Source organism: Aplidium turbinatum, chromosome 7 (genome assembly GCF_918807975.1).
Source record: "Aplidium turbinatum chromosome 7, kaAplTurb1.1, whole genome shotgun sequence".
Taxonomy (NCBI): Eukaryota; Metazoa; Chordata; class Ascidiacea; order Aplousobranchia; family Polyclinidae; genus Aplidium; species Aplidium turbinatum.
This window is the reverse complement of record NC_137478.1, coordinates 22,881,050-22,901,061: the sequence shown is the minus strand read 5'-3', so window position 1 is coordinate 22,901,061 and position 20,012 is coordinate 22,881,050. Positions and strand designations below refer to the sequence as shown.

Below are 20,012 nucleotides of genomic sequence, written 5' to 3'. Positions count from 1 at the left end.
CATCGCAACTAATGGTTCTTTCTTGCACTAGCCTCCCAAACCTATTAATTCGAAGAATTGGGTTGGTTTATGACCATACCAACTATCCTTGACTCTGGATAGAAGTGACCAGGAAAATTTTTGCACGGTATTAACTTTGTTTGATCCCTTATCTAAACCCTGTTCCTAATCTTGTAAACATGTCTTATCTGATAAAACTGCTTGTAAAATCACTGGGTTTATATGGTAACTTGTACTTAAATTACCGAAGCCGGCTCAAAGATTTCTTGCAGTCTTGTAGCCTGCACTACCAAGCTAAATTTGCATTCGTAACTAACAATTTCGAACATGAAACGAAAACTCAACAAGACGGACATTGAAACATAACTGATATTAAGTTACATTGTTTTCGCATAATAAAGGAATTCGTTTTTCAATATTTTTTAAATCATGTTATCGCAATTACATTTATTGTAGGCGCAGTAGATGTTCATAGAAACCCACAAATGCTTGGCAGAAAGCATCAATCAGTGTATTGCAAGCAGCATATATTTGAAGTAAAATATCAATGCAAAATATTCCCTTCATTTGAACACTCATGATTGCATTAAAGTACAAGTAATCAAAAACACAACATTATCTCAAGCGAATTTGTAATCACACACTAACCAATCCCAAGCGCTGAATCATAACCAGTCAGCAAACCAGTCTTTTTGTACATTGATTTGCTGGGTGAGTAGCTCTGGTTTGATTCAAGCAGCGTCTTTAGACCAGTGTTGCCAATTACACAAATAGATTTTTTTTATAAATTTTATGAGTCGAAAGAGATCAAATAGGTTTGATTTGACTGTTTTTTTTGTTTTTTTTCTAACATTAAACCACAAAACGTCGCTGTGGAAATGCATAAAAAAACATTTTCACGAACTCAAATAAGTCTTGCTACATTTAGGTAGAGAAACAGTGGGATCAGCCGAGCACTTGCGGTTAGACGACAATGTGCCACTGCTTCTCATGCTGGATTAAATCATGGGCAACTTTCAAAAAGCAATTGTTCCCCCAGTCATGAACAGGTGCCAATGATATAGACAGCAATGATGTCGCTTTGCATCTGTTTCCATTAAGCATTGGTTCCATTCTCACAGTGAAACGAACTGAAACAGCCTCAACAGTTCATGCCTGAAACTCTGATATGACTTCACGAAGTGGCCTACTAGTTATTTAAAAATCATCAGGGCAGATTTTAAAAAAGTATATTTACTTGAAATAACTGATGATAATTTGATTCCAGTCAAGATCGACTACATTCCCACAATTTATTATTAGGAAGGAAACTGAATAGCTTAAAATGAGGTAGTAACCCTACTCTTAGCTAAGAGTTGCAATGGGTAAATCAATTTACTTTCAGATAGTCAGCGATGAGTGAAAATGGTCTATACAAAATTTATGATAATTGTACAGTAAACCAACAACTTCAGAAGAAATCTTTAAAATAAACGATTGTAGTCAAACGAAATAAAAATACAGCAGGAAACTGGAAAGACAAAATAATGATCATAATTGGCAACCGATAACATACATACAAATGCAACAATCAATCAGCCATGAAAAAATGCCTATAAACAGGAATATCATAGTCAAGGCCTTGAGAAAAACCATCACCACTTTGAAAGCATACATTCTGCATAGATAATCGAGATACTCTGGCTGTCACGTCAGATGGTTCAACGCAGTGATATCAATGCTGTTTAGGAGCTTTCTGCTCTTAAAAGTTTCAACAAGTTGTAGGCACGGAGTCAAATCCAGGTCACTGAAGTCTGTGACGAAAATTATCATTATCACAACCTCTGGAGCCAAAATGTTTGGAACACTTAAGAAAATATAAATTCTGTTTGAAGTTACAAGCGTTGGGCAAAAACCTGAGCTTTGATGTTTATCATCAACAAAATGCGGTTTCTATGATGCCATTGTGTCCCAAAACAAAGAAACAACCGTCCTAACACACGTTCAACCACTAATCTCAACAAAAAAGGAAACAAGGCTTAAGAAACGGAAACAACAATTCGAAAATGACCCATCATACACGGAAATGAAAGTTCCACTATCGGAGTCCCTTCCGCCAGAAGTAAACGCTTCCTGGGCAAAGTGAAAAACCTTGAATCGACTTTGAACCGGTGTTGGCCGTACTAAATCTGCAACGGTAAAGTGGGGCTACAACAATGGACCAGTTACATGTACATTGTACAATATTGTACATGTGGCACCAAGCCCCAAACAGCGGACCATCTTGTTGTGTGCCTCCAACTTACCACCCAGTGCAGCAAGTGGGACCCTTCAATATACAACTCAACCGCACAAGAATGTGTCGATCTGTGATGTATCAACCAAATTTAGAAGACTGGATAGAAGAAAAAGCTGCTGTGACTACATTACAAGCTGCCAAGGAAAATATAAGGACAAGCAGATATTTCTAACACTGATCTTCAATGGCATATCCAAGGTAATGAAGAGTGTACTACTGTACTGTGCAGGAAGAAATTAGTATCTTCAACACATTCACATAGAACAGAATAACAAGATTCTGAAATTTCCTTCTTGCAATGCTGCAGGACGCCACTTCACAAGGCAATATATAGAATTCAAGCATAAAAGAGAAGCAAAAACATTGAAAGAAACTTAACGGCATAGGCAATATACCGTGTTTTGCTCACAGTAATTATAGATTAACACTGATTGTACGCTGCGTGTCCATGAAGCTGTACCAATTTGCAGCTTTTGGGTACAGATTGTTTTACCTTTCAAATGGAATATGCAGAGAAGCCTAAAGAAAGATGAACACTGAACAGGCAAACATGTGAAAAACCAGCTACCAGTGTAACAAACTGAGAGAAACGAGTCATGAATTTTCGATCAAATCCATGACTAAAAATTTAAAGTTACAACTTTTGAAAATATTTTTGTATGACTAAGGTGCTCAATAGAGTTTCAGCAAAATACGTTATCTCGTGAAACAGGGACAGTAGAGTTTAGAACAAAAAACTCGGTCTACAAACGTAGCTATAAAACTTGCAAAATAGTTTTACTGCACCAATCTACGCAATGCAAAATCACGACAATTTCAATCATGTGACAAAAGCTCATCAGTCTCGTGATGATGACGACAGGATGTCACGACACCGTCAACAGCTTCGGCTTCCTCCTCTTCAATCTCATGTTGAATTTCAGCTTCTGCGTTCAGCCGCCGGTAGTCGGTGTGAAAGAGCAGTCCATACATAGCGGCAAGCAGCACAGCATAGCCGGCCATGACGTAACAAGGAACTGCAAAGAAAATAGGTTTGTTGGTCAAAAGTTTATTGCAAAGCAACGTTTACGTTTATTGCGAGAACAGTTTTGAAAAATTACTTTTTGTGGAAAAAAGTGGAGTGAATTCTTACTTGGCTTGGTTGCGTGCGAAGTTGAGCACGCGCTACGAAAAAATCAAACAACGCAAAACTTTTTGTTTCATTTTATAAGTTTTTAGGGTTAGATGCACCATTGCACCAACTGCGGATCTTTCAAGCGACTGATAAAGCAAATCGTATGATTAGTTGATCAAGAATCAGATTGTGCAAACTTCATCTGTGGATCAGTAATCGGCAATTCTAACCAGCGGAATTTGGTTAGTGCAGAAAAAAGTCTACGAATTATATTTTCTAATCGGTTGGTTCGTTTAATCTCGAAATGATCAAACAACTTCAACCACTAAAGTTCGGTATTTTAAGTGTCATGTCTTATCCATTGTATTTTTAAAACTGTAGTTCGGTTAAACACCACCTTGCTTGCAGTGTTGGCTGCCTCAAGATCAAGCAACCTTTGTTGTGATATTTTAATCAAAGTGATACGTGTTTGTTCAAACGCACAACCAGCACGCAAAACTGCATCTTTTACATTGTTTCAACGTCGTTAAGCGATCATTAAATGATGAAAATAGTTCACTGGTGGAAATCATCACAGGACTCAAGGTGTTAATTCAAGGTGTTCACCCAAGGCGTGTAATAGTGTTCCAAACTCGTGACATTTTTACAATGGAAGGTCACAAAACATAAATCTCTGGGCCAAAAAACATTCTTGGTAAAAACCATAGTCGCAAGTTAACTTTATGCAACATCAACTTGATTTGATATAAATTTGGAATTATTTCACATTTGCATTTCATTGTTGTATTAGCTCATCCAAGTTTGAAGAGCAGATTGAGAAGTGGTGAAATATGAGAACACACCTTCGCAAAACAAGATTCCATTTTTCGTTCTGACTTCAAATCGTAAAACGCCATAATTGAAATTATGAACAGTCAAAAAATTTCAGTCTGACCGGGTAATCATCGTCCATCAACACTTAACTACGGTGAGTGGTCATTTTTTCAGGTTGGTGTGATGCTTTTTTCAGGTTGGACATCAAACCATTTAAAACGAAAAAACGACGCTTTTTCAACAGCTACTAAATCTCCTTGACCAATAAAGTATTCAGTGTTCGATCCATTCTAAGAGAATCTATTTAAGCAGGTTGAAACAAGATTGCACACTTAACGCTAACAGTAGTTACACTACCTGACATGTCTACCACAGGAGTCTTGCCCAAATTCATGCTGTCGCATTTGTTATCTGGCAATGTAGAAGGATCGACTGTTCGTCCAAGAGATTGAAGAAAAACCACTAGAAGAATGCCTTGAAGTTGCCTAAAGGATATATATACCTCTGTTTGAGCACAAACCAATAACTATCGATCGAAAAAAATAATTCAAACCAAACGAAAACTAAATTGGATTTATGTTTACGTCGGGTTTAGCTATCCGTCAAAATGGAAGGTTAATGTCGTTGACCCTCAAACTTCTACAATCTTTAGGCTTGATCAAAGATTAGAAGCTACTAACTAAATTGCAGGGAAAGCACATTGAAACAGGTGCACCTCCAAACGCCACGTCATAGGATCATTGAAGCAGCGTTTAGAGGAATAATCTTTAAACTTGATCATAACGTCAAAATACCAATTCATTTTGCGAAAAAACCTCGAAAAATTCGAAAATTAAACGACGGCTAACAATAAACTGGAGCAATAAACTACAATTTTAATCACGAAGTACCAGCAAAAAAATTTAAGGACCGTGAGGCCCTTACCCAAGAATGAAAAGAACCCCAGAACTGGTCGCTTCGCCAACAGGATACGTGGCTTCAACTGCCAGCTCATTCCCAATCGGATAAATCGGAAGACCGAAAAATCCAAACAGCGCACACATCAGAGCGAGAAGAACCCATTGCCCGCTATGATTCTGCATCTGTTGAAGGAATTGCTATAAATGGGAATTGGCTTGTACAAATGTACAAATCAAAATACGGCTTCGATGTCGAAAAGTAAACTATCATGGGCTGCGCGTTCCTTGTCTAGCAAAGTGAAAATGCTACTGAACAATTTATCTTCAAAACAGTACTATTTAGAGATGTTATGATACCAATATTTTAGCCGATACCGATATCACTTTTTTAGGCCGATACCGATGTTTTGGCCGATACTTTAGTGTCACAAAAAGAACAGTTTTAGTATTAGCAGGGTCATTTCGTTATAATACAGGCATTGGTTGGCACTACCTAATTTTTTTTATTGGCTTAAAAGGTGCTTCTCACTTTTCTAAGAAGAATGGTGCAAATTTGCTGAAAATCACATAAGCGGTTCTCGAGTTATAAGTGAAATAACCATTGGTCACTAGGTGGCTTCATAGATAAGGAGCAATAGAAAAACGGCAACATCTCAAGAACCGCTCAACATATTTGGGTAATTTTTAGCTCTACCCCAATGTTTTCTGGGGTGGGCTATATGTTTTTGACCATTAAAACAAGTTTTGGCTACAACTTTTTGAGATACAAAGAAATTGACCTCTTGTCGTTACTCACCAATAAAATTATGATGCGTAACTTTAAAAAAAATATATTTTTTTAATTGGGTAGAGGAAAGATTGATGAAAAGTTTGGCAAAAACAGAAAAGTGCTAAAGTCCTGCAAACTAGTTCAAATTGGATGGATTAAGTGCAACCATATTTCTTTTAAACATGTCTATGACAGCACAATGGTGTGATTAAGGGAAAACAAACATGACTATGACATCACAAACGAGTATTGAACCTCTTCAGGGAACCATCTTTCACTACTTTTAAATGTAATTTGTGCAGAAAGTTGAGACTTTAGCACTACACTGTTTTTGCCAAACTTTTTATCAATCTTTTCTCTACTCAATTAAAAAAAAAATTTTTTTTTTTAAAGTTACGCATCATGGTTTTATTGGTGCGTAACGACAAGAGGTCAATTCCTTTTTATCTCAAAAAAGTAGTGGCCAAAACTTGTTTTAGTGTTCATAAACATATAGCCCACCCCAGAAAACATGGGGGTAGAGCTAAAAATTATCCAAATATGTTGAGCGGTTCTTGAGATATTGCCGTTTTTCTATTGCTCCTTATCTATGAAGCCACCTAATGGCCAAGGGTTATTTCACTTATAACTCGAGAACCGCTTATGTGATTTTCATCAAATTTGCACCATTCTTCTCAGAAAAGTGAGAAGCATGTTTTAAGCCAATAAAAAATTAGGTGGTGCCCAAATTTTGAAATTTTGTCTGTATTATAATGAAATGACCCAGCAAGGAGTTAGATCAAGTGCTAAGTTTGACCTTATTTGCTTAAAACTATTAAAAAAGCTTTGAATTAGCATAATTTAGTTGTAAAGATTCAATCAATCCAATTTCTTGTTGTTGTTTGGTTGTTGCTTTTGCCAGGCTTGATTTTTGTTTTTGCCTGGGATACTCTGCCGGGCCGCGAAAAATTTTTTCCCACCAGATTTCTGTCTCATTTACATGTTTTGGTAAAAGTTTGTATTAAAACCGTGTGAATGCAACATTTTCTCGTTGGCACGGTTGGTTCAGTGGTTTCATCCTCTGCCTACTGATCGGGAGAACGGGGGTTCGACGCCCGTCGTAGTCAAACTTTTTTTTTCTTTAAATTAATTTTTGCGGTGCACAAGAGCTTTTCAAAAAAGTAGGGTTAGGGAAAGCTTATATTTTATTATCATTGCACAATTTCATTGGCAAATAGTTATTTCGCAATCTGAATCAACCAATCTCTCAAAACACTTTCGGAAAATCTTACTTTTAGAGTGACTAGAATCAATGAGACAAAAATCTCGTGGGAAAAAAAATTTCGCTGCCGGGCCATGCCATAAATTACAAAAGCCTACATTTTGTTGTTGCTCGCATTTAGTATCGTGAAAATTGATTTAGAAAAAGAATGTCATTATTGACCTTTTATGGCTGCAATGAAAACACCACAATACCGTGTACTGTATATAAAAAAAAGGTTAAATCGCATCGACAATCGACATTACAACTTCACACCAAAACTTACCACAGCAAATACAATCACACCAATTACGGCAACCATGTAGCAGATCTTGGTGACTTCAATGAATTTTTTAGTCTTGTCCACAATAACGCCAGCGATGGCAGCGCCTATGCAGCCGGAACCAATCAATGCCGGCACACAAACTGTTCCCGCAAATGTCTGGAAGAATGAGAAAAAATGCATCATCATGTACATGTCGTCTGCATCTTGCTAGCTAAAGATAACCGTTAATAGTGGAGTTTTGTCATGTTTTTAACAACAAAAAAGTGGAAAATGTTATCAACACTCGGTTCTTTGTGATGCTGTACCGGGAGTTTGAAAAAGTTTCTACCTGCTTGCAACACTATCTGAAAACGGTCGTGGTCGGTGAACTATAAAAGCTTTTTTTTATAAAAGTAACATATGCTTTCTGAAATTATCTTAATTAAACCAACATTACATTTTGCAGCAACACTTCTTCAAAACGTAAAAATGCGATTAAACATAAAGACAATGAACTTGTGATTTGAACCAAACTTACATCTGTATAACCCCATGGACATAGCACTTGTGATAATAAAGTTGTTAAAACACTGAATAATGCAATTCCTCCTCCTATGCACCAAGCGAGCACGTAGTATTGATAATTCTTGGCCAAATCTTTCAGCCCTTCAAAGAATGACTCTGGATCAGAAACTGCACTCGCTGATGGAGGCGTAGGTGGCTTGTTAGACCACCAGCCGAAGGTTGCCATCAACATAGCCAAGCCAGCAGGAATACACTGGGCACCAAGCTGCAATAAATAGAAAATAAAGGTTCATTGCAAGCTGAAGCAACTACTACATATATTTGGACAATAGTACTGTTGCTGGCCTTCTGAGTGACACTACTTAGCACAACTTCTATGTGTCGTTGTGTACATGTATTGGCAAGTCTTTATGACCCAATCTGAATGCCACAATCCGTTTGCTATCATACCAAAATGAGGCGAGACTTGATTTGCTTCTAAAGATTGCACTGTTTGTATTTCTAGGATGAAAAAAAAATTGTATTTTGTATTTCTCATTTCTATAGACACATGTCTGAGATAAAAACTCCATTTCTTAGTGTATATAATCTAATACTGTATAGGCTGGTAAATTTAAATCTCTAAGTCTTTTCAAAGCTCTATTAAAGGTGGAAGCGACGAAATACGAACTTCGGTGACACAGACTATTCGCATCAGGGTCATTTCATTATAATACAGACAAAATTTTCAAATTTTGGCACCACCTAATTTTTTTATTGACTTAAAACATGCTTCTCACTTTTCTGAGAAGGATGATGCAAATTAGGTAGAGGAAAGATTGATAAAAAGTTTGGCAAAAACAGTGTAGTGCTAAAGTCCCAACTTTTAGCCCAAAGCACATTTAAATGTAGGGAAAGATGGAAACATTTTGATGTTTTCTATTTTCCCTGAAGAGGTTCAATATTCCTTTGTGATGTCATAGTCATGTTTGTTTTCCCTTAATCACACCATTGTGCTGTCATAGACATGTTTAAAAGAAATATGGTTGCACTTAATCCATCCAATTTGAACTAGTTTGCAGGACTTTAGCACTTTTCTGTTTTTGCCAAACTTTTCGTCAGTCTTTCCTCTACCCGATTAAAAAAATATATTTTTTTTAAAGTTACGCATCATGGTTTTATTGGTGTGTAACGACAAGAGGTCAATTTCTTTTTATCTCAAAAAGTGGGTCTGCTACTATTCGGTGAGTCCAATTCGCTGAGTTCCTAACTCCTGACCCTAACCCTTCAACGGCAATGATAATTAGGCTACGGTACCCGATAATTAAAAAAAAATTTAAAAAAATCACCGAATAGGGAATCGGACTCACCGAATTGGACTCACCGAATCGGACTCACCGAAACGGGCCATTCCGCAAAAAGTAGTAGCTAAAACTTGTTTTAGTGTTCATGGACAGACAGCCCACCCCAGAAAACATTGGGGTAGAGGTAAAAATTATCCAAATATATTGAGCGGTTCTTGAGATATTGCCGCTTTTCTATAGCTCCTCATCTATGAAGTCACCTGGCGACCAAGGGTTATTTCACTTATAACTCGAGAACCGCTTGTCTGATTTTCATCAAATTTGCATCATTCTTCTTCGAAAAGTGAGAAGCATGTTTTAAGCCAAAATAAAAATTAGGTGGTGCCAAACAATGTTCCTATTATAATGAAATGACCCATCATGTTGTAATGTGCACCATATTTCTAACTGAAAAATTCCAATTATTTGGCCGAACCTAGGAGAACTGCAAATGCATTACAACTGTGCAAATTCAAAACCTAAATTCTGCTCTCACGAAACTTAGGTCACGCTTCCTGTTCACAAATGCCACTTTCACGAAAAATGCATTGCGTACATACAAATTCAAAACCTAAATTCTGCTCTCACGGAACTGAAGTTTTGGATTTGCACAGTTGCAACGCATTTGCAATTCTTATAGGTTTCGGCCAAATGTTGTAATAATTGAAATTTGTCAGTTAGAATAGAAACACGGTACATGTTACAACGTAACGATTTAACTTTGCTATACTGTCCTAGCGACAGTAATACCAAGAACAGTAGAGTCAAAGGAATTCTGGCAGGGCAAGAGTGGTTAAAAAACGACTCCGACTTGATACATACAATGCAATAAATAAAACTTCTGTTGGCAATATTGTTTCTTGTTGTTCATATTGCGCTCTAAAGCTCTTTCAGAAAATAGAAGTGTTTGTTCCAATGACAGTTTTTGTGAAAGTTTCCGTTTCATGTTAGAAAACAACTTAAGTGAATTTGAATTTTAAAAAACTGAAAAAGGACAAAAAACGAAAAAAAATCTGGTTACACTGAAGCCAAAGTCAGTCGGCCAAACATAAACCAAGCAGTCGGATTGGTATATTTCTCGCCCGACCACAGCCCTGGTGATACCTGACACAGCGCAGCCTCAAAAACAGACACAAGAATTAACGAAGTCTTCCAACATTTCGGTCATGCGTCATTCGGGTATAATGGCATACGAATCACGTCACAATGTCGTGTACAGTACAGTGTTAAGTTTTCAAGCAATGGCGTGGCGTGACGGGGCGTGACACGTGAGAGACTGTGGGTTATCAAAATCGCTTTTTAACACATGGGAGTTAAGCTAGTTTTGTCTGTTAAAATAGTATATATCAAAGGTGAACAAAGTTATATACATCAACTATCAAGCACCCAAACTTTCAATCTCAGCTAATGTCAACACACCGCAAGTGATTACACATTAAACGTGAGTGGAATTAAGGACCTCTTGAATTGTCAACAAGTTTAGGTAACATTACATTTAATTAACATACTTCACAAAAAATGCAGAGTAGCTTTAGCTTTGTTCACAATGTTATGCACACTGCAAAGACAAACACACATGAATACGCCAATCTAAAAATACTGACAGCCGATAAAAATAAGCAACTAAAAAAGATTACCATTTGAGACCAGTATATATCCACAAAAAAAACTGCCGGTAATAAGTTTCGCTAAAGGATTTTTCTTTTTAAAAAAAACTGGCATGTAGTAGGCAAGTATAAAAACCAAGTAACATCACAGCAGTACACACACACTTGACAGCTATCTACAGTAATCACACGAAGCAATCAAAAAAGATAGACAACAGACAGAGATAAAAACAGTAAATATGTCTTGCAATAGGATGTCACATGATCAAATGTCACCAGATCAACTCAACAGCATTTAACATTAATTTAAACATTTGTTTGTAAATTCAAAAGGGTCATGAGTAAAATGTCACAGATTACTTTTTTGTGTGTAATTAACAAAGCAGACTTTAACAACACTCTGCACTCTCCATAGTCACATGTATTGGCAACTCCACTGTATTTATTGATAGGAAAGGAAGTGTTAATAAAGCCCAAAATCTTATCACAGTGCACTTCACAACAAAAGCCCAACTAACCATCCAAATCATGTCTGGCTGACTTGCAGTCTTGGCAAGAATTGGTGACAAAATGCCAGAAAGCATAATTCCAAGCGGGTTACCTGAAACAAAAAAAATAAGAAACGTGATGAAAAAAGTAAGCTATCCTTGTTGCTAATATATCAGATCATTAAAATAATCACTAAATCTGCAATGGTAAAGTGCGCCTACAACTATGGCCCAGTTACATGTATATATCTGTGGCACCAAGCAGCGAAATGAACCATCTTTTTGTGTGCCCTCAGCTTACCACCCAGTGCAGCAAGCAGCACTTTTCAATGTACAACTTTGTCGCAAAATAATATGCCAACTGTAGTGTGTCAACCAAATTTAGAAGACTTGATAAAAGAAATATTAATTATTGATACCAAATTAACATTGATAAAATTGTTCTGAATTGATAACGACAATCATAATTTGTAAGCATAAGTAGGCTACACCAATCGAAGTGGAGAAATTCACAAAAATAGTGTTGGTAGGAAAGGGAACACAAATTGGAAGCCTAGAAACACTTTTGAGATTTGAGAACATCACTCACACATCATTTCTTTTTATTCTTCACTGTGACATTAAAAAATGTGTGAAAGGTATTTAAAACTGAACTTACCCACTGTAGAAAGCATATTAGCAATTGCTCGTTCATCATCATGAAACCACAAAGCAGAAAGTTTAGTGGGAGCAAATAATATAAACGGCTGTGCCAAAGCAGCAATGGTTTGCCCGATAAACACAAGAGGGAGCGCTGCTCCAGGTAATATACCGTTTGCAGCACTGACCACACGTAATACACATCCAATTGCATTTAACCATGATCCCAAAACCACTGATATCCGAATTCCTATCGTGTCCAATAACCAGGTTGCAACAAAACCAAATGGAATTCCAACGATCATAAAAACGACGGACAGCCAATTGATAGTATCCACACTTGTGTTATAAAACGTAGCTGCCTTGTAAGCAACCGGTCCAAATGTAAGCCATGCCTGAAACATCAAAGGAAGACATTTCAATTAGATGTATATACTGTATTGCATATACGCACCGAAAGCTAAATTGTCTCGGAATGGCTCGTTTCGGCTAGTCTGATTCGGCTAGTCCGATTCGGCAAGTTCCCTATTCGACTACAGTCTGATTCGGCTAGTCCGATTTGGTTAGTTCACTATTCGGCTGCAGTTTTGAATTGTATTTTGTATTTTATTCCACAATATCGTTTCTTCTGCATTCCGACAAAGAAAAATAAATTGAAATGAAATTTAACGCAAAATGTTTGAACTATTAAATTGAAATGTTTGCTCACATAAAATCGACATGTATCCTGTGTCACCATCTGTATGCAAACTTAGAATATATATATTAGAATCCTCAACCATTACAAAATTCCAAATCCAACGACGCCTTCTGTTTATTTAGAGAATGTTGTATTTTATTCCACAATATCGTTTCTTTTATAGTTGAAATTATCGAAGCTTTATATGAGTGGGGTTTAGACCTAACCACTGAGATCTTGAAACTAAAAAGCAAATTAAATTTATTTTTGAACTATTAATGTTTGCTCAGATAAAATTGACATGTATCCTGCGTCGCCGTCTGCATGCAAACTTAGAATATATTAGAATCCTCAACTACTACAAAATTCTAAATCCAACGACGCCTTCTGTTTATTTAGAGAATGTTGTATTTTATTCCACAATATCGTTTATTTTATAGTTGAAATAATCTAAGCTTTAGATGAGTGAGGTTTAGACCTAACCACTGAGATCTTAAATCATATTTATGACACCGGAACCGAAACATCCCTAGTGATATGGTACGTTCCATATTCATAACTTTACCAAAGAAAACCGGAGCAACAGAATGCTCACTCCACAGAACAATTAGCCTTGTGAATCATCTAACAAAGATCTTACTCCGAATCATGATGATGAGATTGATACCAAAACTAAAATTTCAACAGCACAGCTTGGATTTGTTCCAGACAATGGGATCACAAAAAGGAATTTTTACATTAAAAATGATAACAGAGAGATGTGTGTCCGATTCTTCTGTTTATTTAGAGAATTTTGTATTTTATTTCACAATATCGTTTCTTGTGCATTCTTGCATTTTATCCAGTGTTTACCTTTGAGTGTCTTCCCAGACGGCAAAATCCGTCATTTTTACATTGAATTAATGACATTGAATCAATGTACAAATGACGAATTTTGTTGTCAGGATTTGCTCAAAATAAGTATTTTACATCAAAACAACATTTTTCATGATTAACAATAGAGGTTAATGAGATAAAGTCTCAGCAAAAACGTGTCAAAGAAAAAAATACAGTTGCCAAATAGCGTTTGACATAAAAGATGAAGTTAAAACCTAAGTGGCAGTTTAGCATAAACCTGGGTTTCGACGTTACATGTCCTGGAATTCCTTTGGTTACTTCCTTCGTTAGAAGTTATGAATATAGAAAGTACCATATCACTATGGATGTTTCTGGGGTCATAAATATGATTTAAGATCTCAGTGGTTAGGTCTAAACCCCACTCATCTAAAGCTTCGATAATTTCAACTATAAAATAAACGATATTGTGGAATAAAATACAACATTCTCTAAATAAACAGAAGGCGTCGTTGGATTTGGAATTTTGTAATAGTTGAGGATTCTAATATAGGCCTATTCTAAGTTCGCATACAGACGGTGACGTAGGATACATGTCGATTTTATGTGAGCAAGCATTTCAATTTAATATTTCAAACATTTTGCGTTAAATTTCATTTCAATTTATTTTTCTTTGTCGGAATGCAAAAAAAACGCTATTGTGGAATAAAATACAAAAAAGAAAACAAAATCACAACTCTTAACCAAATATATATATATATATGGAAAACAATTGACGACGCTACATTATTTTCGTACGTACACGTTGTTGCCTCACATCCATGTATATTAATTGAATATTGTTATTTAATTCTGTCAATTTTCAGTGCACTCACGGACCCCCTGTAACCTTATCACGGACCCCCAAGGGGTTCATGGACCTCTGGTTGGGAACCACTGGTCTTACAGTTACAAAAAAAAATTAATTATATAAATATTATTTTGATTTCAGACTAAACATACTGTGAGACAAAAATATTACGACATTTCAGTGTTTTCCTAAAAAATCTAACTATGTAATAGCAATAGCGCATTCACTACTGCCTGCAGTCATAGATGTTTGCCTTTTAATGCATATACAAATTCACCATTGACTATTTCATGCATGACTGGGCACATGCACAATAAGCACTCCATAAATATAAGAATTCTATAGGCTATTCTAAATATAAATTGTAACAATTGCAAACAAAGTGTTCAATGCAGCTAGTAGAGCTAATACAATTAAAAAACCTAAACTGGCTGTCATGCGCTACCTTAGGTTTCATGCTAGATGACCTAATAATATCAGGCACAACACTTATTTAAATAGAATATAAATGAATCTATTTGAATAAGTGTTGCACCTGATGATTGTTAGGCCATGTGACATGAAACCTTAGGTAGTGCAATAGTGCATGACTTAGAAGGTTTAATTTTTTAATAATATGATCCTATAGGCTATGTATGTGATTTTATTTAGTGCTATAAATAACCACTTCTGGTTAGCTCAGTTGGTTAGTGCATGACTTCATTAACAAAGCAGCTTCAAGACCGGCGCTGGTTCGATCCTCGGGGCCTTCGCTCAAGCAACGCATTCTAAAGACTGTTCTCCATTCAGCAGAACTGATGGATGAAATAATTCCCAACCAACAACACTTCAACAGTCAGAGACTTCACTCTGTCAATCTCGGTGACTAAGCCTGTGTCAGTGGTTCAAAGCCTCTACAAGTATGCGAAAGTGCCAAGATTATGCTGGAAAAGAAGCTTTCTTTGTCCTAGGATAAGATCCAATCAAGCACATAGCCATTAGGTTACCATACTCTTACACCTAACAAAATTTTCTCGTGGCTATATGTTTTTGCAAAATTACTTTGAAATCAACCAAGGTATTATTTCATGGCTACATTTTATGGTATATATACCACTCATTTTAAACTGGCCAAGTGGTCGATGAGATTGTGTGCATAAGTGCCGTAGTTATAAAAAAATTGGGATAGATCTGCTGTATGTATGGTGCCATAGGGCAAGTCTTATCACTTCCTAATCATACAGATACAAATTCTTGTGAAAGGCCATGTCAATATAACAAATTATGTGTTAAAGAGACTAGGCTACACAGACACTGCAGGCCTCTTAGCTCATATTTTCTCCAGTGATCAAGCATGGCCTACCAGAGCTTCTTTCCTGCAGCCAAATTTTCACACCCGGAAAATAAGACTCTTTAAAAATTTGTGATATTGAAAATCCGTTAATTAATATCTTGCTTTTCCATTCACTCAAGTAAGAACAATACAAACAAGACCCTAAAACACCTTTGTAGTTGCATTAAAGTGCACTGCTAAATAGTAGGGGGCTCAAACATGCAGCCCGTGGGGCCGCAAGAACATTTTGGTGCAGCCCACGATGCAATTTTGAACTTTCAAATAATTAACTATTAAAATTTACTCCAGGCCTCGAAATTCACGGCGGACACCGCGGACACGTCTGCCGTCACAGCATGTGATGTCCGCGGGAAGTACCATCTAGATCGGTCATATTTGTCCGCCGAGAAATAACACAGAAACTAGCGATACAAATCGTCATTGCATAGCACGAACAATTGTTGCGATTGCGAGAATATAATTTCCCGTGCATTCTAGCACGCATCTAGAAAATGTGAATACTGTATCCCTTAGCTTCCATTCAAGCAGAAAAACTTTCGATTTTTACGTTGCTTTAACGATTGATGACATTGAATCAGCATAACAAAAGTGAATTCTTCGCTAAGAATCGATGGGAGCACGCGCAACTTAGTTCAAGTCTTATGTCACAATGTCTGGCTTTGATCTCCGAGTAACATTGATAAGGCAAGGTTGGTTACAAAATTAGATTATACGAGTAGGCTATTACAGCAAGATGAAGCAAAATTTCTTAAGTTTTGGTATTACAGTAAGAAAGAAAAGGCCCATGGAAAATTTACTTTCACTCACATAACACGCAAAAATATACCTAAAGAAAAATGCCCAGTGAAACTTTGCACAACAGAAAATAGTAGGGGTAGTGTAGAAGTTTCCAACTTGTGCCTAGAGCATTGTGACGCAAAAATCTACACGACCTCGTTCGGTGGAAGTTAATCAGTTATGTGGCGTATTGCAGCTTCACGGCGCTTTGACTCTGCAAGCGCACGTCGTTGGTCTGATGAAAGCTTTCGCTGAAATTTTAAAAAGCCTTACAAACCGTAGCCATAGCTCTTAAATGGCGAAGAATTATCAAGATAAAGTGATTAAGCATGACAATTGACGCTAAAACTGGTGTGTCCGCCGTGAAACATAATTTGTCCGCCGAGATAGCTGCTCAGACCGGACACACTTGTCTGCCGTCAACAAAAACGAATTTCGAGGCCTGTACTCGTATTCACTTTATAAGATAATAGCCTATTCACTTAAAACTTGCTGATAAAATTTGAAATATATACTCATTAAACAGCAAATGACTTTTAAGCGATAGACTATTGTTGCACCATTTTATTGTGTGTAAGAAACCTGGATTGTTACATCACAATCACATTGCCTATTCACTTCTTGTACCATTATCTCAATAACACCTTGGTAGCCTATTTGCGGCAGTCAGTTCTTTAAGGATTTCGTTTTTTTGCGTGCTTTTTGAGAGTGGGTTACAAGATATTTGCTCTCCAGGTCCGTCGTTCTGTTTGCATTTTTTACAGTGTTGTTTATCTGTTTGTTCTTAATTACTATTTCTTTTTTGTGATCTTATGTTCGTTGTATGTTCTTGCTATCTGTTTTATTGCGTCCTTACTCTGTTATTTTGTTTATTGAACAGTGATGAACTGTTGTATCAGCACAACAACGCACGAGTATATACAAAAGAATTGACACAATAAACAATTAAACATAGACAGGTCAGATTTGAAAAAACTGGCCTGCCACACCCACGCAGGTGGGGAGCAATGTTATTTTAGGGTGTAGAATGAACCCGGGGAAAGGTCCACCAGCTTAGGTTGTGGGGACCAGGCTCCAGGATGTGGAGTCGAGGTGGTTGTGGAAGGAGAATGTAAATCGAAAATTTGTTGACTGTAAGTCTGTAACACCCATCTGCAAAATTTAAAGGCTGTGGCTATATTTACACTGTATAGTGTAATAATAGCCTCAATAGTGTTGCCAGATAAGGAATTCTGCCCTAATTTCAGAAAAGTTTAAAGCTGTTGAAAACAAAAACTTGTATTTCGGAAATTTTTTTTAGTCCTGGGCAAAAATCAAAACCCTAATATTATTCCTAACTCTAACCCTTACCTCAACTCTTCCTAACGCTGATGACGCTGATGACTACATTAGTCACAGCACCTTGTTGAAATACGCGGATGACATGAAAATCTACACAGAATTGAGCAGGGATGATCCCGATCTTGCCTCATCCCTGCTACAAACGGACTTGAAATTGTTAATGGACTGGTCTGAATCCTGGCAACTACAGTTTAATGTTGACAAGTGCTCCACTCTGCACTTTGGTCATGGCAACTTAGAGCATCAGTATGTTCTAGGTGACATGCCAATTGCCCCTAAAAAGAGTGAAAAAGACTTGGGCGTTATGATAACGACTGATCTTAAAACATCCACCCATGTCTCGTATGCAGTTAAAAAGGCGGAGATGGTCCTGGGTGTTTTAAAACGAACACTGGTCAGCAGGGACAAGCATGTCTTTTTAAGATTATATAAACAGTTGATCAGGCCCCACTTGGAATTTGCAGTGGCGGCTTGGAATCCCCATTCTGTTCGGGACATTGGTTTGCTAGAGAGGGTGCAACAACGAGCAACAAAATGCATTCATGGACTGAAAAACCTAACCTATGAACAAAGACTGTTTGAACTAGACCTTCTCTCGTTGGAAAAACGGAGATTAATTTTTGATTTGACAGAAGTTTTTAAATTAGTACACAATGTTTCGGTATCACTATGTTCCAAATATTTTCTTTTTAACTCTAATTCAACCAGAGGCCATAATTTTAAATTGCATAAACAGTTTGCTCAACTGAACTGCCGTAAATTTTCCTTTGCCAATAGAGTAGTCGATACTTGGAATAATTTACCATATGCTGTAGTCAATAGTATGTCTATTGCGACATTTAAGCGACGTGTCGAAAACTGTTTATGATTGTGTCTTATCTTTTTTGTTCCTTGTGATTTTTGTTTTCTCTTCAAAATTTTCTTATTTTTATTTATTTATGTTTTCTTATCAATTGTTATCTGCGAGTATGTTAATGTTTTTCTCTGTAGTACCATGTGTACTGGACCAGAATACATTATTATTATTATTATATTATATATATAACTTTAATCTTAACTCTGGCAACACCTGATTGTAACCATGGCATTAAGTGTGGAAAAATAGCCACTTCCAAATTTAAAATGGCAAAACGGGCCAGGGAGACAGTTTTTACTTTCTGCAATGCAATAAAGTATTGTGGCCCTTGAGTTCATTTACAAGTGTTCGTTTCGCCCTCAGAGCAATTTGAGTAGAGCTACGGTAGTCTTTGATTTTTATAAGTTGGCGCTCAGCTTTTTTGCAAAACTTTCATTAGAAATTATTTCTTGTCGGCATGTGAGAGACTTTCCTAGTGTCTGCAAAAAAGTTGTGAATGCAAGTAAAGAGAAAAAAATTTCACATATATACAAATGCAAGTGGAAAAACAAAATGTCAATTACTAACAGAATGGAGAAATCTTGGCCTGTGGAAGCTCGCGACCAAACATGGCCTCCCGGTACAGTATTTTCAGAGCCAATTTAATGACTTCTTGGCGGCTATGGCCGCAGGGAGCTTAGAGGCCTGCATTGACTTAGATATAGCCACTTTTAATACAGTTACTTAGCCAATTAAAATTTACCATAGCATTGGAGAGATTCAGCAAAAACAAAGTTGCTAGCAAGTACCATCTTCTGCGGTATGGACGAAAATCATGTTCTGGTAAGAGAGCAACAGATGTATGGTCTTCAGAGCCATGTCCAACACTCATACCGCAATTATTTATTGGTAGCCTATTGGTAAATATCAGCTGAAACACAAAAGTATGTTTGTACGGTAATAGGTACGGTATGTACCAGTATCATACATACAATTAATCCGTAGTATATACGCCATACGGTAGGCTATCGGTATGTTAGTGGTGCTTACAAAAAATCTATTAATTTTAGTCAGTTTACAGTAATATTTTATTTGTGTGATTGCTGAATCATACTGATAGTGACCATTGCTCTTAGTAAGCAACTTGCAGTTTCAGGACTCAGATAAATTAGAAACTTGTCAATTCCAATGCAATGGATGACTGAGAAATCAGAAATGCCCAATGCGCATTGCCCTTGCCCACCACTCCACCAGTGTCAGCGTTGCCAGACGCCGCTGCATTAATTTTTGACATTTTCATCGTAATTCGCAACCCAATTTCATTTCACCAAGAGTTTCACCAAAAATCGTCTCAGTTGAGTTTAGTTTAAATTGTTTTTATTTCTGACCGTCACAGCAAAAACA

At 36.8% G+C, this 20,012-nt stretch overlaps 1 protein-coding gene across 1 annotated transcript; it reads right to left on the bottom strand.

Moving 5' to 3' along the window:
* Window positions 1–2,627: 2,627 nt before the first annotated feature.
* LOC145774167 (solute carrier family 49 member A3-like) lies at window positions 2,628–19,463 on the bottom strand. Its single transcript, XM_082585339.1, has 8 exons — window positions 19,372–19,463; window positions 11,979–12,354; window positions 11,351–11,433; window positions 7,917–8,168; window positions 7,400–7,555; window positions 5,130–5,287; window positions 4,563–4,690; window positions 2,628–3,294 (listed from the first exon to the last, which is right to left on the bottom strand). The coding sequence occupies exons 1-8, from the start codon at window positions 19,372–19,374 to the stop codon at window positions 3,095–3,097; spliced, it is 1,356 nt and encodes a 451-aa protein (XP_082441465.1). The 5' UTR covers window positions 19,375–19,463; the 3' UTR covers window positions 2,628–3,094.
* Between the last annotated feature and the right edge of the window lie 549 nt (window positions 19,464–20,012).